This window comes from Gopherus evgoodei, chromosome 13, assembly GCF_007399415.2.
Source record: "Gopherus evgoodei ecotype Sinaloan lineage chromosome 13, rGopEvg1_v1.p, whole genome shotgun sequence".
In the NCBI taxonomy this organism is placed as follows: Eukaryota; Metazoa; Chordata; order Testudines; family Testudinidae; genus Gopherus; species Gopherus evgoodei.
In genome coordinates, this window is record NC_044334.1 from 6,343,877 (window position 1) to 6,370,348 (window position 26,472).

At 38.3% G+C, this 26,472-nt stretch overlaps 1 protein-coding gene across 6 annotated transcripts; it reads left to right on the forward strand.

Annotated features, from left to right (window-relative positions):
- The first annotated feature begins 9 nt into the window (after window positions 1-9).
- RSRC2 (arginine and serine rich coiled-coil 2) lies at window positions 10-22,390 on the forward strand. Of its 6 annotated transcripts, none has more exons than XM_030582713.1 (10): window positions 10-160; window positions 6,969-7,125; window positions 9,425-9,468; window positions 12,285-12,497; window positions 13,217-13,360; window positions 17,592-17,714; window positions 18,208-18,287; window positions 19,026-19,258; window positions 20,726-20,815; window positions 21,756-22,390. In XM_030582713.1, exons 2-10 carry the CDS (start codon window positions 7,045-7,047, stop codon window positions 21,933-21,935), a joined length of 1,188 nt encoding a protein of 395 aa, XP_030438573.1. In that variant the 5' UTR covers window positions 10-160; window positions 6,969-7,044; the 3' UTR covers window positions 21,936-22,390. The 6 variants fall into 6 exon arrangements, with proteins under 6 accessions (XP_030438573.1, XP_030438576.1, XP_030438571.1 ...); XM_030582716.1 differs by having other exon boundaries at window positions 19,029-19,258; XM_030582711.1 differs by having other exon boundaries at window positions 12,307-12,497.
- The last annotated feature ends 4,082 nt before the right edge of the window (window positions 22,391-26,472 follow it).

Sequence of the window (26,472 nt, forward strand, 5' to 3'; positions counted from 1 at the left end):
ATTGTTACATCCGGGTACCCGATAGGGGGTGCTGGAGCAAGCGGGCGGGGTCTGTCTCCTGAGTCAGTGAGCTCTAGAGCCGCCCGCAGCCGCCGAGGGAGGCTGGGTCCCTCTGAGGAGCTTGTGAGGGGAGCGGAACCCGCAGCACTCGAGTATGGCGGTAGGTGCTTCTCATCATGGGGTATTTTAAGGCGCGGGGAAGCGAGAGGAACGGGAGGATCTGAGTCGGGAACCGGGTACGCGCGTAGACAAAATGGCGTCCACCTCCTCCCCTTGCCGGCGCCATAATAGGCGTGAGTGTGGGGGAGGGGAGGCTACTTGCCACCTTCACTCTTCTTCCAAAAGTTCCCCTCACCCCCGCCCCTGGTTTTGCGAGAAAAGCAAAGAGTCTTGGGACGTCAGCTTTGGGCTTAGCTGCTTGCTGGCCCTGAGGGGTGAGTGCTGTTGCGAAGGGGGAAAGGGCGCCTTGGAGTCCAGACTCTCCATAGCTCACGTTCCGGCGGATCCTTCTGTTGCTCCCCGCCCCTTTATACCTTTCTCCATGTTTGGGAATAGATCTAATATCGGAAACTATCTTCTAACACGCAGCATTTAAACGCACTCAGAAACTGTCCCGATTGGAAGTTTTAATGGGAGATTCCCTTGCTATAGTTAGACTTATTTATCGCCCTTTCGCCTTTATATATGCGACTCTAAGGGAAGGGGGGTTTGCCTTTTTTGGTAAATTATTGGTTAAGCTTGTGGTTTTAATCTTGTACTTTATTCTCGATTAAAAATTCGTTTATGTAAAATTTTAAGATGTCAGTCAAACATAACTCTCATTTTGCATTTATAAAATTATTTTATATTTGACACATGTCAGATTATGTGAATCATTTAGTCTGTCACATATAGGAAGGAAATTGTCAAATAACTATGGGAGTAGAAAGAATCTTAGATCTACTAAAAGAACAGGAGTACTTGTGACACCTTAGAGACTAACAAATTTATTTCAGCATAAGCTTTCGTGGGCTACAGCCCACTTCTTCAGATGCATACAATGGAACACACAGACAGGACATATTTGTACATACAGAGAACATGAAAAGGTGGAAGTATGCATACCGACAGGAAGAGTCTAATCAATTTGTTAGTCTCTAAGGTGCCACAAGTACTCCTGTTCCTTTTGCGGATACAGACTAACACAGCTGCTACTCTGAAACCTTAGGTTTGCTGTCGACCCTAGAGCTGCATTGTGATGGTTCTCAGGGTACCCAGAACTAGGGGTTACCTTGTCACTGGCTGGAGCAAGCTTGAGGCAGTCTTGCTTGTACTTAACTTGGTGTCAGCTTCCTAATATGCAGCAGTCTGTTAACCACTTGTCTTGACCATCCCAGGCCTTACTTTTCCTTGCAGTTTAACAACGCCTGTACTCAGTGCCTCTGAAGTGTTCCCCTGTGATAGCCAGCCCCTGACTCAGGTTACACACAGACTTACAGATCCCCTATTCCTAAGGGAATAGAACATCCCAGCTCGTAAAATTCAACTCAGGATCAAGACTTGGCTTAACATTAAGCCCTTAGATATGTTTACATTGAAAACAAGAATATATTTATTATCAAAGATTCAAGGTAAGAGAGAATATTGGAAGCAAATACTTTGTATATAAAACAATATAACACGCTTTCTAGAGACTATATTTAACTACCAGGTTAATCTCCTATCTAAGGAACTTTATCTCACCTAAAGTTCTCTGTAGCATTTTCAGCCAAGGTTGGCTGAGGTACTGTTTTCATGAATGTAAATGCACTGTCCCTTTGCTTTCTAGATGCAGGATGAGGGAATGTCATCGTTGCTTCATTGTCTTTGCTCATATACAGAAAAACCACTCTTGGCTTGTTTTTACTGTGTGCTACTTCCCTGTTAATTTCACATCACTTCATTAACATTAATCTTGTATGTAAATGGATATCTCTTGTGTTTAGTTTATAAGGCTTAATCTACATCGAGAGAGAGAGAGAGACACTTATTACCTCCTGTCTGGAGGAAAACCTGTTTTTCACCTTTGCTGGTGATTAATACCTTGATACTGACTTTAGAAACATAGCTCCTTACATAGTTTGTCTGTGTCTACGTTTCACAGACTGGTGTGATAGCAGCTTTCATTTGAGACCTCAGATTATATTCTTTAGTGAACTTAATGTATGCACCAGACTCATGACATTTCTGTAACCCCTTACCTGTTGGAATTAAGAGGTCCATGGGTTACATACATGAAGTTAAGCCTGTACCTAAGTTTCTGCAGAATTCAGGCCTTTCTGTGTAGTGTAGAAGTGTCCTTACTTTGCTGAGTGGTGGACGAGTAATTTTGGACATGAATAATGTCTTTTTTGAACTGGAGAACAGTGTTGTAATAGGCTTGCAGTAGAACCTCAGAGTCATGAACGTCTCTGGAATGGAGGTTCTTCATAACTCTGAAATGTTCATAACTCTGAACAAAATGTTACGATTATTCTTTCAAAAGTTTACAGATGGAAATTGACGTAATACAGCTTTGAAACTTTAAAAAAATTCTGCTTTCCCTTTTTTTTAGTAGTTTACGTTTAACACAACTTTTTTTTGGTTTCTGCTGCTGCCTGATTGTGTCCTCCTGGTTCCAAATGAGGTGTGTGGTTGATGGGTCAATGGATAACTCTGGTGTTTGAAACTCTGAGGTTCTACTGTATTTTCTGCTGGACATAGTATGTGGACAGCAAAAAAGACAGCTAATAAAAATTTTTTAACGTTTGTCTGGTACTTCAGCCCCTCATCTCTATTCTCCAAAGAAAATGGGTTTAAAATTTAATGTCAGCTTTTTAAAATACTTCTTAAAAATATACTCCAGTTGAAGAAATAACAGACACTGGTTGGGTTGCTGAAAATAAAACATGTCAGAAATTTTGTCACCGTAATATAAATCATCCTGTGAAACTCATTAGTTGTGGGCATCTGCAAATATCCCACATGATCACTGTACTAACAGCACTCTGAAGGACTCCCTCTTTCTAAAAAGTATGAGAAACTAGTTAGAGAACTTTAGAATGCTAAGGACTGATGGAATGACAAATGTGGAGTTGTTTATGCTCCATTATCTATAAAGGTCTACCATGGTTTCCTGTGGGCGGGGAACTTTAGAGTTAAATAAGACTAGACAAGCAAAAGTCAAGATACTCAGTCTGGGGACTAACTGTTAATTTAAGTATATTAGCAGTCTAAAACCAGAATCTCTAAATATCAAATTTTGAAAAGACTAATACACAAACATTTATTTTGGATACATAAGTGGAGGATGCTATATATCTTGAAAATTATGTGCTTTAACTTCTTTTGATTTTTTCAAGATTTATAAGTATCCAAAATACATTTTTGTGTTCTACACGTTTATAATAAATGCTATATGAGAGGTACGTGTTATTATCCTGATAATAGAAAAATAATTGTTTGCTTGCTTTCTCACCCCAGGCGAGTGTTTGAGTAGAATTTTGCAAAGATGCTGGTGTGGAAGGAAGGGAACAGTAAAAAAAGATTAGCTGCCTGAACAACTTGGAGTGGGTGGGCTAAAACATGTGAACTGTGAATATTGAGGAGATGTGAAAGGACCTTGTAATGTCACAGATGAAAAAGCCCACCGTTAGTACACTATGTCCAGTAAAAGCTTTTTTTAACTGACATGCTGACGGAATGGGGGCTGCTGGTAAATTAAAAATGCTGGTTAATTCAGAGGAAGAGGTTTAGAGTGCGGGTGAGGGACTGCTGGCACAGGCTCTGGGAGGGGGTTTGGGGTGCTGGATGGGGTGGGGCACTTACCTCTGGCATCTCCCACCCCCTGCTGCTCCGGGCAGATGTGCGGCCAAGCGACTCTGCAAGCAGGCACACTGTCTCTGTCTGCAGGCGCTGCCCGGTCCAATGGGCTGTGAGCCATGGAGGCAGCAGAGCTGCCTGGTCGCACCTCCTCCAGCAACCGCAGGGACAGGGAGCTGCTTATAGGAAGCAGCTGGAGGTGAGCAACCCCCCCCTCCACATCCGGCATCCCAAGCCTCCACCTCCCTGCCCCAAGCCCCCTCCTGGACCCAAACTCCCTCGCAGAGCATAGCCCACTGGCTTCGCACCAACTGAACTTTCAGTGCAGATCAGAAATGCTGGTTTATAGAGCTTGCCGGTTGGTGAAGTGCTAGATAAAAGAGCTTTTACTGTAGCATTGTTTTTATCTGAATAATCAGAAGAATAACTAAAGTAGCAGGGTGCATTGATTTAAATTAAGTCAATTTAAATAATTATTTAAATCACAAGTGCAAAACCTGGATTCTAATAAACTTTTCCGTTTGTGCTCCTTTATTTTCTAAAGATTGTTTGATATAACTGCTAAAACATGTTGATTTACAACAAAATAGAGCTTTTATACTAGATTTGGCACATCTTTTTGCAAACTAGGAGGGTACCGTATAACTGTGTACATCTATTTAAGCAATTACATAGCTTAATATTTTCAGATTATTATTAATTGTACATTTTAGTATATTAGAAAATGTTGAATGATATATTGCTTATTTACTAAATTATAAACCTTTTAGTTATGATTTGTGTCAAGCTGCAGTAGGGTGGTGACTGGAATTTAATTAAATACATACAACATAATATCAAAATAAATTGTAATCAACAAAACCTTTTTTGTTTTGGATACATAAACTTCTTATCAAAGCATGTTTCACATTTACAACTAAATGATTTATTAAACAGAGGGATTAATTAGTGAATTAAACAGATTATTTCAGGTTCTCCTGGGAAAATTTTCAGATCTACCTAATGATGGGATCTTATGTTACTAGTCTTATTTAAGTCTCTTGAAAATGACACAGTCTCCTAAATTATTTACAGCAAGAACAGAAATACTTGTGACACCTTAGAGACTAGCAAATTTATTTGAGCATAAGCTTTCGTGGGGTACAGCCCACTTTGGATGCATCCGAAGAAGTGGGCCGTACCCCACGAAAGCTTATGCTCAAATAAATTTGTTAGTCTCTAAGGTGCCACAAGTACTCCTGTTCTTTTTGCGGGTATAGACTAACACGGCTGCTACTCTGAAACCTAAATTATTTAGGCTGACCTATTGTGCCATATTTAAAAAGCTTGGCTTCAAAAGTAAGATTTTTTCCCAATTCTTTCTTCGTATAGAAAAATAGCCTTTAATTCATAGTTTTTGATAGAGGCTCATGTATTCAGCAGATTAATTTTTTTTATTTAAATGTTGTAAGACTGTGGTTATCAAACTTTTGTACTGGTGACCCCTTTCATATAGCTTCTGAGTGTGACCCCCCACCCCTTATAAATTAAAAAACACATTTTTCTATATTTAACACTATTACAAATGCTGGAGGAAAAGCAGAGTTTGGGGTGAAGGCTGACAGCTTGCAACCCTCCATGTAATAACCTCATGACCCCCTGTCTGAGAACCCCTGTTGTAAGACAAAATAATGGATGTAGGCCTTGATATATTTTTTGTTGAATTCAGATTTCATTTCAAATAGGTTTATTTAAAAAAAAGAAAATCTTACTATAGTTTACAATGGGGGGGGGGGGGAAGGATTTAAATCTCTTTTCTTGATTTCTCCCCTTCCCCTCTCCCCCTTTAAATCATTAAGTTTTTTAATTCTCCCTGTTAAAATCTGGTTCTATCCTGAAATTGATGCTGTTTAAAAAAAAAAAAAAATCAAGGTAGTGTTCCATATTTACTATCTAACTGATTTCTACATCTGTTTTGCTCAGTTTGCCAGTAAAAGCATGGCTTTTCTGTCAGCCATACAAACTCACCTGGGCTTAGTCAAACTGGATTCTGTCCCTCATGTCACCAGTAATGCATTCTTCAGGCCAAATTATACCCTCAGTGAAATCTCTGCCACTGGGTCCCTCCACAGGTTTGATTATGCCTTCATTTCACCTGTTCAGAATCTCAGAAATCACTTAGAGTGCATAGGTGCAAACAAAAGCATAATCTGGCTTTGTAGAATGTCTGGTGATACATGAAACAGAAAGAATTTGTCTTAAATGTCAGATACCAAGGTGAGTTTGTGGAGCTGAGAGCAAAACTGGGGAAGAGTGGAGAAAGCATGTTCTTGCAAACTGAGCAGATTTGATACAGAAATCATTGAGACACAATGTGTATGGATCCCTACGATTCTTGCAAACGCATTTCACACAGAATGATATTTTAATAATAGCACTCCTGTATGTCTGATTATCGTTTAACACTTAGTAGCTTGGAGCTCTGTAAATATATATTTTAATTTCATGTCTCTTCCAGGCCAGTTCTTCACTGCAGACTTTGATGCTTAGAGCACCATGATTTATCTCTGTGCCCTTATTCATAACATGATTTAAACTGGCCTGTTTGTACAGCATTGTACACCAGAAGTAACCTTAATGATATGAATTTATAAAAGCAGCATTAGGATGCACAGCTAAATAACATAATTTGGAGAAATACAATGTGAGCTTTAAGTGGTACAGAAATTAAATGTGTACCAAACAATTCAGAAGGTGGCAATTTTATACTACAAGTTTAAAAAAAAAAAATTTATGAAAGTCCAATATTCTCCTTTAAAAGTGTTGTTGTTCTTTTATGGTTAAGCTGGTTTTGAGTGATGCTCTTAGTAATTCTGTTCACACCAGACTGGATGCAGCATGTCTTGATAACAGTGCAGGAAGCAACTGTCATTTTAGTACACAGACATTAAGACAAAATGATTATGTATCCATAACATTCACTTGATAGAAAATCAAGTCATCCTAGAATGTTCTATTAAAAGATGTCTGATTTAGTTGAACACTTTAAATAAGATCCAAGGTGAAAAGAGCAGCTTTATGTGCTAGTGTATATCATTATCTTCTCTTTGAATTTAAAAAGAAAAAAATCTTTGATCTTAAGTTTTAAATATTTTTATCTGTCCATGTAGGGTAGTGATACAGAACGAGATGGAATAGCCACAGAAAAATCATCCCCAGAGAGAGAGAAGAAAAAGGAACAGTCAGATGCGTCTAATTCTCCTAGAACCTCAAAACATCATTACTCAAGATCGCGTTCACGATCAAGAGAAAGAAAACGGAAGTCAGGTATGGTCAATCTCAAAGTGATGTTGCTTTACCTGTATAGGTATTTATTATGACAGTTTGTAAAATCCTGTCATAGGCCATGTCTACATCTAAAATTTTGCAGCGCTGGTTGTTACAGCTGTATTAGTACAGCTGTATAGGGCCAGCGCTGCAGAGTGGCCACACTTACAGCAACCAGCGCTGCAAGTGGTGTTAGATGTGGCCACACTGCAGCGCTAGCGCTGTTGGGCGGCTTCAAGGGGGGCTCGGGGAACGCGAGAGCAAACCGGGAAAGGAGACCAGCTTCGCCGCGGTTTGCTCTCGCGTTCCCCGAACCCCCCTGAAAACCGCAGGGAAGGAGACCTGCTTGCTCGGGGAACGCGAGAGCAAACCGCGGCGAAGCTGGTCTCCTTTCCCGGTTTGCTCTCGCATTCCCCGAACCCCCCTGCAAACCGCAGGGAAGGAGACCTGCTTGCTCGGGGGTTCGGGGAACGAGAGAGCAAACCGCGGGGAAGGAGACCAGCTTCGCCGCGGTTTGCTCTCGCGTTCCCCGAACCACCCTGCAAACCGCAGGGAAGGAGAACTGCTTGCTCGGGGAACGCGAGAGCAAACCGCGGCGAAGCTGGTCTCCTTTCCCGGTTTGCTCTCGCGTTCCCCGAACCACCCTGCAAACCGCAGGGAACGAGACCTGCTTGCTCGGGGGTTCGGGGAACGAGAGAGCAAACCGGGAAAGGAGACCAGCTTCGCGGTGGTTTGCTCTCGCGTTCCCCGAACCACCCTGCAAACCACAGGGAACGAGACCTGCTTGCTCGGGGTTCCGGGAACGCGAGAGCAAGCCGGGGAAGGAGACCAGCTTGATTACCAGAGGCTTCCTCCTTCCACGGAGGTCAAGAAAAGCGCTGGTAAGTGTCTACATTGGATTACCAGCGCTGGATCCTCTACACCCGAGACAAAACGGGAGTACGGCCAGCGCTGCAAACAGGGAGTTGCAGCGCTGGTGATGCCCTGCAGATGTGTACACCTTCAAAGTTGCAGCGCTGTAACTCCCTCACCAGCGCTGCAACTTTCTGATGTAGACAAGCCCATAGTGTATAAACTTGATCCTGGCTCAGAAAGTTCTGGAGATAACATATTTTGTATCTGGGTAATGTGCAAATAATTTAATGAAGCAAGTTATAAATTATCTCTGATAGAGAACAAAATTCTTGATTCCTGTGGATTCACTGCCAGCCAAAATATGTAAATTTCATCCTGGCTGTGTTACTGTGCAAGTCCTTTTGAAGAAAACTGACGTATTAGTCATATCTGCCTGAACTTAATTTCTTATGGTAGAATACAATGTTTAAAAATACTCCAAAGTAGAAACATGCACACTTGCAGAACTTAAATCTCTATTTTTAAAATATAGCTTTGGAAAAAGTTGCTCTCAGAAGTCTGGTGCCGGTGACTTAAGACTGAGAAGCTGAAAGTTTAGAACTCTACTAATTTTGAGCCTTAAACTGTTTTTGAAATACTTTATACTGAGACTTACTAACTTTTTAAAATGATTCATGTGCTGAAAATAAAAATTGAATATTTTTCCAAAATCCAATGGATATTTTTCGTGGCGACACATGAGACTTAGAAAACCTGATGTGTAAATGTCTTCTGTTAGATGTGTTTGGATTAAGACACTTTACTCCACGGTTTATATCCTAAATACAACAATTATGTTCTAGATAATCAGGAGGTGAGTATGAAACAAACTAGTCAGGCAAAAGTAAATAGCATAAATGGTGAAAATAAATTACCGTATATACTCATTCATAAGCCAGATATTTTTGGTAAAAAAAAGTGATGCATCAGAGAGCAGGAGTCAGCTTATAAATGGGTCTACACCAAAATTTGATGATTTTAAACTCTATGGAGTCATTGAATTGAATATCTAATACATTGTCGTTTTGTTTACTTGGAGCGTCTGCAGGCATGGAGCCCTTCAGCTCCCTGTGGCTGCGGTTTGTTATTCCCAGCCAATGGGAGCCACGCGAAGTTCCAGCGGCTTACCCTGATGGCCGGGAGCCAAAGTTTGCCAACACCTGAAATACAGGGTCGGCTTATGAAAGCGTCATACAGTTTTTGCTATTTTTACCTAACCATCTTGGGGGATCGGCTTATAAAGGAACAGGCTAATGAATGAGTATATATATGATAATTTAAAAAAATCTCTTATTATTGACTCTAGGGTAGAAAAGCTGAATGTAACTTACATGAGTATAAACTAATAAAACTTGACAAGAAAGTTCATATTTACTTGATAAATAACAAATATTTTCTTCTTCAGATAACGAAGGAAGAAAACACAGAAGCCGGAGCAGAAGCAAAGAGGTAATTAACACTTTGTAGTGCTTAGGTAATTGTACAATACATCTTTAAAAGTATCTTGTAGTCATGTGCGTGTGTGTAAAACTATATATAAATGACTTTATGGTAAGTACAAAAAAAACATTGGAAACTCAAAAACGTAAATGAGTATGGAGTACCTATCATAGTGAAGCATGATTGAAGCCATCATTTTGACAAGAAGGTAATAGTTTATAGCAAAATTGTGTTCAGAAACTGGTAACTTAAATTTTTTTGTGAAAACAGCCAAATTAAAATTTCATATGGAGAAGTAGAATTGGTGTTCTTGGTGACTATCTCACAGAGCTTCCATTAACCAGAAGCCTTACGTCTTCTAAGGCTCAGGGGTCTCAATGTTGAATACCCATCTACCTCAGGATATTTCTTAAAAAAAAAATCAAAAAAAAAAATCCCCACGGACTAAACTCTGATGATTGCAACTTCGAATTTTAAGGAATGCTGCAGCATTACATATGTAGCAATGTCAGCAAGAGTCAGCTGGAAGTATTGCTGTAACAGCAGAGCTCATAGAGGGCTTCTTTAAAAATCGAAGGCAAGGGGAACGAGAAGAGGCAGTAGCAATGGTACATTGGAGATAACTGGCTTACCTACCAGAGAAGAGGTGAAAGGAGCAAACAAGGAGCAGCAGAAGTAGCCAGGAGGGAGGCTGTCACGTGGGGCAGTAATAGGCTGGGTAGATGGGGAACTCCTAAAATTTTAATGTGGGACAGGAACTTTCCCTTTCCCCCATCCCAATGGAAGCTCTGTAAAAATTAATTTAGGAGTTTTTGTGAAATTGACTATATTGTTTAGATCACATGATAACATTTCTATAATAAATCATACTCAGCGTGCTAATGCGCGAAGAGACTGAACTGAAGACGCTCCAGACTCAGATAGCAAAATTATAAGCCTACTTCATGATAAGGTAACTATTAGTCATTCAAACTCATATTTCCCTTAAAAATATCTTAAATCGGTTATGGGATGTAATGGTGTTTTATTACTGAGTGTATATCTAGAAGACTGAAATTTAAAAACAAAAATTCTCATTACACTTAATGTGCAGAAAGTTTTTCTTCACTTATAAAAAATTCCAGCGTTTTACTATACTATTAGGTCCCAGTGAAGCTCTTACATCTTGCAAGTTGATTTAAATGATTAGCAAGTTTTTCATGAATAGGTTACCTGGATAGTGTCTCATGGTACATCTTAGCTTTCAGATTGTTTGTTTTTGCTGGGAATTGAGGTTCTTAAAGTTGTTTAATGGCCACAGACTAAAAACCATCAGTAGCTGTTTTTGAATATATAAGTCAAAATGTATTGTATTGTATTCATGGATGTGAATAGTATTAAGTAGCTGACATCTAAAAATAGACTTCTGTTTAACTCAACTATATTTCCATATATTCTAGTTATTTTATGAGTTAAAACTATAATAATAGATTAAAAATAGCCAAGATATTTCCAGTTTGTTAAAAATGTTTTTGAAATGAAGGATCTAGTACATGTCTAAAATTTGAAATTTACCAGCAGAAGTTTAGTTTAAAGGATTTGGGTGAAAACATCTTAAAAGTTTATTGTTGGTATTATCTAATTATGACAAGTCTGTTCCAGGCATGACTCTTTTTTAAGTGATAAATAGGTAGTTGGGGGGAAAGGATATTTAAATATTCAGTATTACTTTAGAGCAGACTTAGCTGAACCTATAAATGACTGTTTTTCAAAAACATAGGATTTGCGCTGATGCTGCTATATGATGATTATAGTTTCATTTTTAGAATCCTTTTTTAAAAACAACTTAAATGGTCTACAGTATTTTGTATTGGAAACAACTAGTAAATAAGTTGAATATATTAAGAAGAAAATTGTTTGCCATCGTTTAGTCTCCAATGAAAACACTATTAAAAATCAGAACTGACCTTGCCAAAGTACTTTTGGCACTGCAGCTATAGAAGGAAGAGGAGCGTGCTTTAAAAAGAGGCAATGCAGAAAAAAATTGCAGTGCAGGATATCTCCATTTTAAACTAAAGTGTGAGGCCTCAAGATTAACTTTAATTTTTTAAATACCTTAATTTAAGTCATCAATACTTATTTAATCATGGGTAGAAGAATTTGTTAAACTTCAAATAAAAAGTTGTCATACATATGTCTAAAGCTATATATGAGTTTATAAATATGCTTGTGTACCTGGTATGTCTCTAGACAAATATGAAATGTATTTTATTTACAAATATGTATGTATGTGTGTATATACATGCTTAGACACTGGTAGAGACAGAAATGTGTTAGGTTTTTAACGTTGCTCCATTATAGATGGAGTAACCAGTAACTGAGGATGAACACCGTTTTCATTGTAATGCTTTGAACTGTCATGTCAGGAGACAGTGTAATAATATAGTAGAACCCCTTTTATTGGCCCCTCCATTATCTGTCCTTTTGTATTAACCAAACAACCAACGTGCACAGGTCCGGAAGTGGGTGGTCTCTCATGTGGCCGCAAGATGGTGCTGCCTTGCACTTTCCCATTCTTTGGATTATCTAATTTGGCCCCGGTCCTAGTTAGATCGGATAAGTGGGGTTCTGCTGTACGCTGATGGGTGCTTTAGAAATACGTAAGATAGGTGGTGGGGGAAATGATAGTCTGTATTTGCAACATTGGATAGATGATGGTATTAAGTAAAATAGCCATCACTCTTGACTGAGCCACACTCCTAAGGTTACTAATGTTGCATCACAACATATCATTTTTATCTTCTGATACCATACTAACTCTTTTTGTTGCACTATCTTCCTGAAAGAACCAACTTCTTCTTAAAACAGGCAAGAAGACACGAGTCCAAAGAAAAGTCCTCTAAGAAACACAGATCTGATGACCACAATGACAAAGAACACTCTTCTGACAAGGGAAGAGAGAGCCTGAATTCATCTGAAAACGGTGAGGACAGACACAAACGCAAAGAAAGGAAATCATCAAGAGGCAAAAGTCATTCAAGATCCAGGTCCCGTGAAAGGTAAGTTCTCTATAAATGATCATTGAATAATCATATTTTTTCTCCTTCAAGTGCTTGACAAAAATTGAGTGCTTTGGAGTTTTATTAGAGTTCCTATATAGAACTGAATTGTGTCTAACTCTGGGTTTTAAAAAAAAACCAAACGATTTCTTGCAGAATGTTAACTCTAAAGTAGCAAAGATTCCCCTTTTATTATGCAGTGCATTTAATGCTGGTCCAGATTTTTTTGTCCTGAGTTGATGATAAAGTTATTGAGCCTCTTTAAGGCTTGATATAGATAGTGTCTAAAATTAATCCAACATATGCATATTAATTTATGTAATGAATGTATATTGCATAAATATTTAATCCCTTAGCACCAATGACAGTACATTTTCTCCTTCTACCGTCAGACTGTTACTTTTCCTTTTTCTGTGTATTGCCTTTAAAGTCCGTACCTCCTAAGTGAAGAGTTTCCTTTAAGGTATTAGAGTTCTACTGTCTTAGATAAGAAACTCAAGTTAGCTCTGTAAATTAGGACCCCTGCATTGGAATGCTCTTTTCATGTTGTTTGGTTAACGCACTAATATATTGTGTATCAGTATTAATGAGTAACATTGCTTAATGAACTAATGGCTTTCTTATAGTGGTAGTCTTTTTTTGGTTTTTTTTTCCTCTTTCATACCCCTCACTTAAATTGTTCAAGATGTTAACTTTATTACTGGAATGTATGTTTTCAGGCGTCATCGTAGTAGAAGCCGTGATAGAAAAAAGTCACGGTCCCGAAGCAGAGAGAGAAAACGCCGTATAAGATCTCGTTCTAGATCAAAATCTAGACACAGACATAGAAGTAGAAGCAGAAGTAGGACTCGGAGCAGAAGCCGGTAAGTATTATGTTCTTAATTTGTGATTTGTGTAAATGCTATTACTGGACCACAGAGACTTTGTCACCACTCAAATGTAGCATGTTTTAAAATCTATTCAGATTAACTGAAATGGCATAATTAATGGAAATAGCTTTCTATTGCATTAATATATAGAGGCTCCATTGTGCTTGTCACTGTACAAATGCCCCAAAGAGCTTACCATCTAAGAGTTGGGTTCTCACCCTTTTTTTTAGTAGAATGACTTCATGGTATATCTTAAAAAAAAAAAAAAAAAAATGTCTTGGGACCCCACAAATTAAAGAATGTTGGGGGGATCCTATGATCTGAGACAGTATAGATTATAGGATTTTGAAAAACGATATCAACCCACAGAATGAGAGTACAAATGGCTTTGTTAAAAGTGCAGAACTAGGAGTCCAAAGTTATGGCTTCTATTCCCATCTCTTCCCCAGTCTTGCTGTGTGTCCTTGGAGAAATTGCATGATGGTTTTTAGACTTCAGCTCCCATGGCTATAAAATGGAATTACTGAAGTACAGAACTATTGAGAATAACTTGTAAATCACTTTTGAGATCCTCGGATGGTGGTATAGAATACAAAGTATAATTTGTTACTGAAAGACAGATGTGTAATTCCATTTAAACTACTTTTGACCGAATTATTTCTTGTCAAGCTCACTTTATATTTCAGTCTAACCTGTTCATGGCACACTTTCAGTTTAATCAACTTTGAGTATAAAGTTCTCAAAAAAAGAACAGTGCACAATGAAAAAGAGGCAACAAAATCTGTTGTTTGATGTTACTAGAGTGGTGAGATTGCCAAAGTGCTTGTTAAAAATAACTTTACTGTATCTGCATCTTGTTGTTTCCAGATGGTGCTTCTCTGTAAAACACACTTCAGGAAAGGGGAGCTACCCACCTTGAAAATACTAGCTATCAAAGATATTGACCCTCAGTATATCTGGTGCACTTCACTCCACAGCTTTGTTTGACAGATCTGGAGCCTTTTGTGGTTCTTGGGGTGTTTTTTAGCTTGTATCGAGATAGTGCACTTGTATTCTTAGTAGTGTTTTTAATATGCTAACTGATCCAAAACAGGTGGTAGATACTTATTATGTTCAACAAACTTGGGTAAAAAACACGTGAATCCTAGATGTGAAAGTGATACACCCTCAGAGCCCTCTGAGATCCTCTGAAATATTCAAATTCCCATCCTTATAACATAATCCAAATATTTCAAGTAATGTCTTTAGTTTGGAAATCTGTAGTGACTATTTAGCATTAAATCGGTTTAGTGTCCCAGTATGTTCCACTATGAAAATCAGGGTTCTGGTGTAATATTACGACGACACTTGTGAAATATTCAGCAAACTTAATCTGATCAGCCACAGAATTCAGTAGTATGGTTTTTCTCACAAAAATACATTCTTTCAACATGCTCTTCTCAAAAGATAGCTGAGGGGACGTATGTGACATAATGAACATGCTCCTACCGATATTTAATGTAGGATTTTAAACTGTTTTTTTGGGGGTGGGGGGGTGGGGAGGGGAATATGGAGAATGGAATGTGTCAGTTCTCTTTAGAGTTCTAAAACTATAGACTGCATATATTTAACATAACAATTCAGTATCATTTAAAAGCTGTCTTTCATATATTTTAATGATCCTATATGCACTCCCATGCATGTATTCTTGCTTCCTCTTCAAGAACTGAATTCAAAAATAACTGAAACTGAGCAGCAAGTGTGCAGGAAAAATAAAGAGCTTTCAGTTTAGTCATGACCTTGCCAACCAAAAATATGCAGTATGTTGGTTTGCAATCAGTTATGACAGTAATCCACTTTTTTCATGATTGCTGTATTCACACCTAATCAAAATCCTGGAAAAATGAATCATTAATATTTGAAGTAAAGTGTATGTGGGTCACACGACTCTTGTGCTTTTTCTGGCAGCAGCTGGGCCTTCGTATCACATCTGAGCTCAGTTAAAGTCTTTTGAGGTAAAACCACCGGACTGAGCTCCAACAAAATATACTTATACTTCCACCACAAAATGAAGCCTCCTATTCATGAAATACTGCATTCACCATGATACAGCGCAGCATTTATAGTTGTCAAAGCCTGAGTTACTGGTGACCGTTTCCAAGAAACTCCCCAGTCTGTTTTCCAAGTGAGCTTTCTTTATTGGCGCTTAGATCAGTCTGAAGTCTCTTTCTTTGGTATTTATAACTTTCTGGCAGTTCTGCCATTGTCTTGCTCAGATTCAGAGCTGAATGGGGTGCATGAAGCATACAGCAACCATTTTTCAACTCTAAACTAAAATACTCAGATACAGAAGTTAAAATTCTTTAATTTTCTTGATGCCTTAGTTGGGCACATGATTGATCAATCCCTGATAACTGGTGCTATGACAGGTATGCAGGTGTCTCTGAAACTCATGTTGTGGATTAACTCAGTTCTGATGAACAATGCAGTTCTGTGCCGAGTTTCACAGTGCCTGAGTCAATATTCTGACTGTGATCTCTTCTAATGAGGGAGTAAACTGACCTCTTTTGTTCTCCATCAGGTTTTTAATGAAAACTGAGCTTTTTTGTAACTTTACTGTGGTAGTTAGTTCACTGCAAATTGTTTGCAGTCAGTGCAGCTTCGAAAAAAAGGAGCAGAATATTTAAAATAACTACTCTGTCTCCAGCCAGCCATATTCCTTATCACAGCTTGTATTTATGCTTCATCAAATGTCAAATTGCAAAAGCTTCGGTCACTGTACATCTTAAAATACTTTCCCTCTGTGGTCTTATGTAAGAGCTACGTGGGGTGCTGTCTCTTGCAATTTGCTGTTTTGTCAAGCACTTTCAGAAATTTAAGATATGGTGGTTCTATTGTTCCTCTTGCTGGAAGCCTTGCAATCGAAAAATCTTTGATATCTTGTTCGAGTGATCAGTGATGTTGGATGAGAGGATTGGTGGTAGTTGTGCTTCACATCATTGTGTCTGAGCAGCCATTGGATAGCAGCAATATATTTTTACAGTCAACCAAGTGATCATACTTTATATCAGGAATTATGCTGCTGGGGAGGAAGGAGCTTATCAGACAAACTGGTGTCCAATTTCTAATATTTTTCTTTAATGCCCAAATAGTCTATAATTGAAATTAGTTTCTTTTCAGTTTACTAGCCTTCAGAAAATCCATGCTTCAGAGTTCTCTGCACTGGATGAAATTCCAAATAAGCAGTGTTCCCTTTCAGTGGTATTAGTATGAGCTTCTGAATTCCTGGGTTCAAGGTGCTCTTCTAACTTAATCTTAATTTTACAGCTCTTAGTTTTAGCAGGACTACTTGCCAAAAAACATCTATGCAGTTATTTTTCTCATTTATGTCTAGAGATTCAGAAGGAAAGTCTATTAGGGTTTTAAATCATCCAGTCAGAACACAACATCTTCAAAGCAACGGGTGATAGGTGACTACCCAATCTTGGGTCTCTGTTAGCAATTTTGAAATCTTGCCGATTTATTATTCTTGTACCAAGACCAGTATTTTTCCTATGTATGTAAAATCATTTCTCGTATAGAGGGCTATGCATTTTTCAGAGCTAAACTTGCTTTTTGACCTTTTTTAATCAAGGTTTTTTTTCCTACTTCATTTTAAGATGTAGTAATATCTAGTATTTGACATAATGGTGAACTAGTCATAAAATTATTAGATGATTACTGTAAATTACTCCTTCAAACTTTTCCTCATCAAAAACAATATTTTTAGGACAGATATCCACCTGTTAGTGTTGGGTGGAGTATAGAACTCTTCCCCAATCATTTTATTGAATTTTACACCATTACTTTGTGTGGCTCTGGTAATCTTAAGGTATTGGTTCAAAAAGGAAGGCTCCCATGGCCGTCTGTTATGTCATATTTAAAATTTTGAATTTCATAGCGTGTAAGAACTCTAAATTGTAGATTTTAGTCAAAGATGAATAAGGAGGGACTTTAATTCTTAGAACTGGGTGTTCTAACATTCCCTATTACAGAATTATGTCCTCTGGTATTTTCATTTATTCACTCTCCCGCCTCCCCCCGATGTATTGTTTTATATTTGTAATTGTGCTTCCCACATTTTAACCCTCCACTGTCTCCTTGGAAAGCAGTTGAAGGATTTTAATGTTAAATTACTTGTGGAATATTAAAATACATGTGGATTTATTTCAGTGACTAATGTCTCTTTTTATTAATGTGGTCACAGAGAAAGAAAGAAGAGAATTGAAAAACCTCGAAAGTTCAGCAGGAGTCACAGCCGAAGTCCAAGTCCACCACCTTTTAGGGGGCGAAACACAGCAATGGATGCACAAGAAGCATTAGCCAGAAGGTACTCAATTTTATTTAAAAAAACCTAACATACTATAGACTGAAATACTTTCCCTACCTAATAAGGACAGTGCAAATAGTTACAGTACAAGATTCTTTACAGTACTTTGCCAAACGTATGTGTCTGATCTGGAGGAATCAGCCAGTTAATGCCAGTTGTGGTGGCTTTTGGAATTTGAACAGCAAACCCACTTAGGACTGGATCAAGACCACCAGTTCACTATTGGTGCATGTGTGTGGTGTTGCATTTTACTTAGTTTTCCTTACTGCTAAGCATCTATTTACTATTACCTGTAAGCTTTTTTTTTAATGTTTACAATTTAGTTTTCCCCTTTTGAGCATCAAGATTTCTGTGTAAATAATGGTAAAATTCATGTGCATTCTGACTTTACTTAAATAAATAATAGACATTTGTATGGAAGCTGACCAGTATTGCTAATCTTTTGCATATTAATGTGTTTAAATTACTTTTTTATTATGTAAATCACTTGTAGATTGGAAAGAGCAAAGAAATTGCAAGAACAGAGAGAAAAAGAAATGGTTGAAAAACAGAAACAACAGGAAATCGTTGCTGGTAAAAAAAAAAATTATTTTTTTTTAACTAAAGTATACGTACAGAACAGTAATGGGAGGAAAAATAGGACGTAGCTTCGTAAGATCTTGGACTTAAACAGTTCTGCAGATCCAGCTGAAATACCCGTAACTGTTTTTTCCTTGCTCAGTAGCTAATGATGGTATCTTGAAACATATGGTGTTCTATTGCATGAGAAAATGTTTGAAAGTTTCCTGTTGGGGTTTTTATTGTTCCTATCAGTGCCCAGCACCACAATCACCATCTTGAGAATGACTTGATAACAAGAACTCTGCATGTTAATTGTTAGGAGGGGGGACACTTCCCACACCCTATGCCTAAAAAAGCACCCCAGAACATTCTTGAGCCCCTGTTGGCTGAGGAAATGAGAATTGTATTTAAGAATAGAGCTCTAGTTTCCCATATGGTATTCAGTCAAGTACTATATTACATATTATACTTATTCCAAAAAGAATGCATCACTATCTTCTGGCTTTTAGTTGTTCATTGCTTGAAAGTGATGAAGGATGTGCAGTTCTACTTTTTTGGCTGTTGGTTCAGAAACAAATTTGTGAACTTGTTGTACCTATTTCCATTTTCTAATAATGCAAGGTAGAAAACAATTACTAAATTTATATTGGAGTGTTGCTCTAACAGGTTTTTCCATGTGTTGAAAGTTTATTCAAAACTTTAACATTGACTTTCATTTCCCCCCCCCCCCCAATACTTTTTTCTCTTCAGCAGCTGCTGCCACTGGGGGTTCTGTCATCAATGTTGCTGCTCTTCTGGCATCAGGAACACAAGTAACTCCTCAAATAGCTATGGCAGCTCAAATGGCAGCACTGCAAGCAAAAGCACTGGCAGAGACTGGAATAGCAGTACCTAGCTATTATAACCCAGCAGCAGTGAACCCAATGAAGTTTGCTGAGCAGGAGAAAAAGCGGAAAATGCTCTGGCAAGGGAAGAAAGAAGGGGTAATTCTCTTCTTTCTACTTCTAGTTGAAAACATCTTAATGTTGCTTTCTGTGTGACAAGATTAAACTAAGAAGAATGAAATTGCTTGTTGACACTGACGATCTCTGTTAGCAACAGCACAACATTAAATTTGGAGTGTAGGAAATAAGAAATGACCTAGTCCTTGAATGTCAGATGTTACAGTGATGGGGACTATATAAGAACCCAGATAGCCATAAGGCATAATTAAATTTTAAAATAAATTTCTTGGGTTGCTTAAAGGTTGCAACTAAATATCAATTGCAAGATGGCCTCTGCTTTGGGATATACAGTCTGTTTTAAGCCTGAAGAAACAAAGTAGAAGCTCTTGGTTTCCATGAAGTGATGTTCCGACAAATTAAAATATAATGCTTATGCAGCTTGTTATCCTGCTTTGACCCCCATAACATTATTTCTGTCATACCATCACTGTGAAAGTTGGATCATTTATTTTGGGTAAGCTGTTTTTCTGACACGCTGCAGGCTTACAGTAAGCGAATTCTGCAGCCTAGCAAACAATGTCTCGGGTATAAAGCAGCATATTAACATGATAATTTTGTGCCTATAAAATTGCTAATTTGTAGTCTTTAAATCCTTCTAAGTTTTAGGCTGTCAGATTTATAATAGTATTAACAGAAATATAGATCTTGGAATTAATTAAAAAAAAGGAGGGTTTTGAGGGTAGTTGAATTTATAGAAAGCAAGTCAGGATTTGAGTAGAGTTTCATCTTTCCACCCCTCAATGCCAAAGATTTGGTGTTAGTGTTTAGTGGCTGTAAACATCATATGCTGATATAAAGAGTTTGTGGTATATCAGATTAATTGCCACCAAATTACCTTAATAAACAAGTTCAGGTTACTTTTTAGATTTGGATTTTTCAAATTTCACTTTTGTGTTATAGAGTGAAAGATTGAAAAACAGCGAAAGCTTCAAACTGTGCTGTTGGACAAAATAGGACACACTACCAACCAAAAAAACCTCCAGTGTCCCATAAAGTATAATAGTAAAGATAAACTATACGTGTTAGCTCATCCCATCAGCTCTACTGCAGTGAAGAAGTTCAGGGGGACTCAGTCTGTCACCACCAATATGTTCAAAGTATGCATTATCTGGAAAGGATAATCATGAACCAGCCTCCTTTCTGGAGCTCATCAGAACTCCTGCTTAGTTGTAAGAAGTGTTGCTTCTGAGCAGTTTATAATGAGGGTCTAGTGTTTCAACAGCACTCCCACCTTTTGTTGACCTACAACACCAGACCTGGACTGAAAGTTTGAACTGGGAACTTCTATACACCGATAGAGAATAATACCACCAAAGTAGGCCATTGTCTAGACCCTTAGTGTCAATCTTTTTAAGGCATCTATCTGTCTTACTACTTGAGTTGTAGTTTTATTGGAAATGTTCTGAAAAACTTTTAAATTTGTGTAATTGTTTCCTACTCTTGTAGGATAAATCACAGTCTGCGGAAATATGGGAGAAATTGAATTTTGGAAACAAGGACCAAAATGTCAAATTCAGAAAACTAATGGGCATTAAGGTATGGAGTTGTGAATTTCTTTGTGTTTGGGTCTATAATCTTAATCTTCCTTAAGAGTGTGTTTATATCCATTTAAATTGCTTACAAATAACTGAAACCACATTTTGGGATGTTCCAAAATTAAAAACTTGAATTCATATTAAGATGATGTTTGTGAATTTAAATGAGAAATATTTCCCAATTGAAGCAGAAATTCTTGAACTTGCTTTGAGGAGATTCTGACTAAATTTTCTGTCAAGGCTTGGAACAGAAACCATTGTAATTTCTTAACTTGATAATCACAGTCTAGTAGTTAGCTGCACAGGGTTATTAAACATACTATTTAGTAATTACAGATATGTATATAAATTTAATTCAATTATTCTTTTGTACTAGGGCTGTCAAGCAATTAAAAAAATTACTCGCAATTAAACAAGAATAGAATACCATTATTTAAATATTTTTGGATGTTTTCTACATTTGAGAGTTAGCTGCAATTAATCGACAGCCCTACTTTGTACTAATAAAAAAATCCATAAACATCTTTTATTATTTGGGAGTGAAGTGATGATCAGACTAGTAAATTAGAAAAAACAATTCCAGTTGTGGTTGGATTTCGCATCCAATTTTAAATTGTTCTACCTTACTGTTTAAATAGCCAAATGTTGTTTTCAGTCTAGCTTTTTTTAAAGCTGAGCAAATGTTTAATGTAATTCAATATTAATGTTTTTCATAGGTGAGGGGAACTTACTTACAATTAATCAGTTTTGCTAAGTGTCATTACACTTGAATGCCCTTTCTGGCACATAGTTCATATTATTGATAATCATTATTGCCAGCTGCTACAAACAGCCAAGTAAAAGGTCTTGTAGAAGCTTAAAAAAACAGCTATAATTAATGCTTTGACTGTTCAATAATAATGATTTAACCTTTTTTCTATAAATCACTTTCTAATTTCTAGAGTGAGGATGAAGCTGGTTGTAGTTCAGTTGATGAAGAAAGTTATAAAACCCTGAAGCAACAGGAAGAAGTATTCAGAAATCTGGATGCACAGTATGAGATGGCACGATCACAAACTCACACACAAAGAGGAATGGGATTGGGGTTTACATCTTCAATGCGAGGAATGGATGCAATTTGAAAAAACATGATTTTAAAGTCTGGGACTTTGTGGATGATTCCCGTTCTGAGGTTGGGTCCTTGTTCACCAAAAAGCTAGCATTCTAGCTTGCATGGGTGTTGCATTGACTTTAATTTATTGAAAAAGTACAAATTTTCTGTAAATATGAGATCAGTGATACTGGTGTTAGTGTTGTAATCAGGTTATACCCACTTCCATTAAACTTGACAGAACTATAGAAGGACAGTATTTTTAGTTAAAGTTCTACTTTTTCAAACAAAGCAGCAGCTGGGGTAAACTCATACATGGATATTTCGTGTCCACCGTCTTGTGTACTTTTGTACTTTAACCTTGTACAGTTATTTTCAACTCTTGAAACATGAAAGAAACATTGTGTAGATGTTATCTAGCAGATTGGCCTATTGGCACATTAATCCAGTGCAACAACCTGGTTAATAAATATGTTTTTCTCTAAACTGGTATTTTTAAGCTTACTTAAAAGTTTGCTTTAATCAGTTTCTTTTAAGCTATCCCACCCATAAGTAATTTTTAAAGGTTATGTTGAATTTCCAGCTATTACTTTACCACAGGGAGCTCTGTAGTAGAATAAGAAAAAAAAGGGAATGTCAGAGGGGTGGTATTCAAATAACAGTAATGGGTACTGAACATTTGTTTTTTAACCTGGCTTCTGCTTGACTGTTACTATGGTGTATATAATATGTGCCAATATATTAGCAGGTCTTGAAAAACCCAGCACCCACTAAGCAAGGGATTAGCCTTCTCATGAGGGTGAAATACACCACTTCCCTGAGCTACTCCTTCATCCCTAGCCAAACCTACCTCCTCCCTAGTCTCCTGTTAGCTAGGTGCTCTCCATTGCTTGGATTCAAAGACACTACCACTGGCTAAATTTTGTACCCTAATTAATTCCACCCTTACACCAAAAAAAAAAAAATCTGCGTTTTTTCTGTGACCACAACATAAATTAATGCCCCATACAGTGCATTCAACTTATGCTGGACCTACAAGCAGAGCCCTCCATTTGGTGGCAGAGAGGCATAACTTTCCCTCTCCCTCTTGGGCCAAAAGAGGGAGCAACAAGCTGAGGAGCAGGAAGGCCTTGATCAGCTGGAGGACAAGGAGCTACAGGCCCCCGTCTGCTGCCTCCCATCAGAGGGATCTGAGGCAAGAGTCTGTTCTACCACTTCAAAGAGGGCTTGGGATGGGGGTGGAATGAAATGCAGAACCCTGCTGCTGCTGCCACAACCCCACCCAAGCCCTCTGCTAAAATGATCAAGTAGCTCACACATTGCCATATCAGTTCGTTAGTCTGAGTTCTAGATGACTACTCATGCTTCTGTAAGGTGCGTGAGGCATATCTTGGTGATTCTCATGGTTGGTCTAACCCTTGGCCTATCTGGAGATGACTGGCTGAGGTGTGGTTGTTTTTTTATTTGGTGTTACTGTAAAGTGATATAAAACTTCATGAATAAAACTGACAACACAAAATTGGTTTTCTTTCTCAAACAGATACAGTGGAAACATTTCAACGTATAAAGAAAGAAAGCAAAGGTATTGAGGGGATTAAATATAGGGAAACAGGAGAAGAAGTGGATAAATTAAACTTTCCTCCTGTGTTTTCTCTTAAGTGAGCACTCCAATTTAGTCCTTTTTCCTAAAATAACTTGAAAAAATGCTACAGGCACAAATCTGGATGCCTTCTCATAATATCCTGTGTAGATTTGCATGGTTGCAAGTTTCTAGGCAAGTGGAAGAAGTTTTCCATCTCCAACAAATAAGCAAAAGTTGAATTAACATCCTGTTATGTCACATTCTTGAAAGTACCCAAAGACCAAAATTCTGGAGTGCTTGGCAATGAAAGGCAAGTGTGTTTTTTTTTCATTGTGATTAAAAAATTGACTAATGGAGAAATCTGTCACAGAAGACTTACTAATGTTAGTGTCCAGTAGTATGGTGTTGTGATCTTGTGTTTTAATTTAAACTCTAATACAATGATTTTTCTCAATCTTTTTTCATTTGTGGAACATAAAAAAAAAATGTCAAATGGATGTGTGGACCCTTTGAGAAATCTTAGACATAGTCTGCAGATCCTAAGGGGTCTACAACCACAGGTTGAAAAACGCTGCTCTGATAGATTTGCTGAAACAGAAGAAATGTATTTATCACAGACATATGGAATCATGAAACTTAAGTATTGAAAATGGAGAAATTGCTCTGCATCATCTTGTCCACAACTTTCCTAAGTTCCTAAACAGGATTTGCTCATAAAGAAATTGCTCCAAATACTAGTCATTTTGACTTCAAGCAGACTAAGAAATGGTATGTTCCATTTGTGTGTCAGTTGTGAGAGAGTAATTTCACTGTTGAAAAAGTTGGAAGTTTATCAAATGAAACGCATATTTTTTTTCAACCAATTAGCAGGAACAAAGTGAGTATTAGATTAAATGTGTGTAAAAGAGAGAGTTACTTCTCACTTAATTTTTATTTTAAGTAAGTGCTCAAGCTATTTGGGAGTAGGAGGAAAGGAGCATTTGAATATAAAGATTTATGCTTGTCAATCCATAGAAGTTGTAAAAGATTTTCCCATACTGAAGAATGTGCTATTTTCAGTCAGTGACTGACAGGAGAACCTTATTTCCAAGCCAGTTTGGTTCTTCTGTCTAGGGCCCTAACAAATTCGTGGCCATGAAAAATGTCATGAACTGTGATATCTGGTCTCCCCCGAAGAAAGCTGGTCTTTTGTGTGCTTTTACCCTATACTACACAGATTTCACATGGGAGACCAAGGTATCTCAAATTTGGGGTCCTGACCAAAAAGGGAGCTGTGGGGGAGTCATGGTATTGCCACCCTTCTGCGCTGCCTTCAGAACTGGATGACTGGAGAGCAGCAGATGGCCTGGCACCCAGCTCTGAAGCAGCACCCACCAGCAGCAACACGGAACTAAGGGTGGCAATACCATTACCATAACGTACCACCCTTACTTCTGCGCTGATGCCTTCAGAACTGGGCAGCCAGAGAGTGATGGTTGCTGACTGAGGGCTCAGCTCTGCAGGCAGCAGCCGAGAAGTAAGGGGACACTACCATACCATGTCATCCTGCGCTGATGCTGGCAGCAGTTCTGGCTTCAGAGCTGGGCTCCTAGCCAGAGCCACTGCTCTACCGCTGCCCAGCTCTAAAGCAGCGCCGCCGCTGCCAGCAGCAGTGCAGAAGTGAGGGTAGCAGTACTACAACTCCCCCTACAATAACCTTGTGACTCCCACAACTCCTTTTTGGGTCAGGACCCCTACAATTACACCACCACGAAATTTCAAATTTAAATAGGTGAAATTTGTGATTTTAAAAATCCTATGACTATGACTGATCAAAATGGACTGAATTTGGTAGGGTCCTGCTTGTATCCTTTAAGGGCAATCTGCCATGTATGATATAAGCAAAAATGATGAGCTTTGTGGAGTACCTTTCCCCACCCCTGTTAAAACTAGTGATATTTGCCTTCTGAAGAAGTAAGCCATAGGCTGAAAACTGAAAGTAACATTTTCAAGAAATCACTGGCCAAAGGGGGAGAGAGCTCTGCTGTGCCTGCTACCTAGGCATTTAGTAAAAGTATAACCGTAGCTTTTTGGTGGTCTGTTCTCAGTTCCTACCTTTCTACCAGACGGGGCAAGGTAGCTATACAAGTTCTTCTAGCTAATTTCTGAGCACAGGCTATGGGTAGAGATTTGCAGTTTTATTATGTGTAATAAATATCAATAAACAATGCTACATACAGGCACTGTCATCTGAAATATGGGTTTTATTTCTCATACCAGTTGGAAAGTCCTATATTTGCTTCTTTAAGAACTACTGTTAATATTTTGTATTTCTAGAGTGTCCTTAGAAGATCTTGAACAGCTTTTGGGAGCCTTTTCACCACAGGAGAGTAAAATTAGCCTCAGACCCCATGCATATATGTACATTATTGGGGCCTCATTTTCATGGGCACTGGACAAAGACACAATAACACAATTCCTGTTTAAAGAGGTTACATTTTGAAAACAGGAAAAGCAGAACACAAGTAAACTGATCAAAGCATGAAATGAGTCTCATTAGTTCCACTGGTGTTATTTTGCAAAATAAAATATGGCCCCTGCCCTTCTATTAAATCAGTTGTGGGCAACCTGTGGCCTATGGGCTTCATAGATTCATAGACTCTAGGACTGGAAGGGACCTCGAGAGGTCATCAAGTCCAGTCCCCTGCCCTCATGGCAGTACCAAATATTGTCTAGACCATCCCTAATAGACATTTATCTAACATGCAGCCTGTTATGGTAATCCACTGGGGTTGCCACAGTTTGTTTACATTTACACACCTGCTCACAGCTCCCAGTGGCTGTGGTTCCCCGTTCCTGGCCAATGGGAGCTGCGGGAAGTGGCATGGGCTGCAGGGATGTGCTGGCCGCTGCTTCCTGCAGCTCCTATTGGCCGGGAATGGCAAACCATGGCCATTGGGAGCTGTGGGCGGCCTTGCAAATGTAAACAAACTCTGGTGGCCTGACA

Excerpts from the sequence above, each read along its gene's own strand:
- RSRC2 (XM_030582711.1), top strand. Across the intron at positions 13,361-17,591 it reads AGGACTCGGAGCAGAAGCCG|AGAAAGAAAGAAGAGAATTG; the intron begins GTAAGTATTATG and ends ATGTGGTCACAG. Across the intron at positions 20,816-21,755 it reads GAAAACTAATGGGCATTAAG|AGTGAGGATGAAGCTGGTTG; the intron begins GTATGGAGTTGT and ends TCTAATTTCTAG.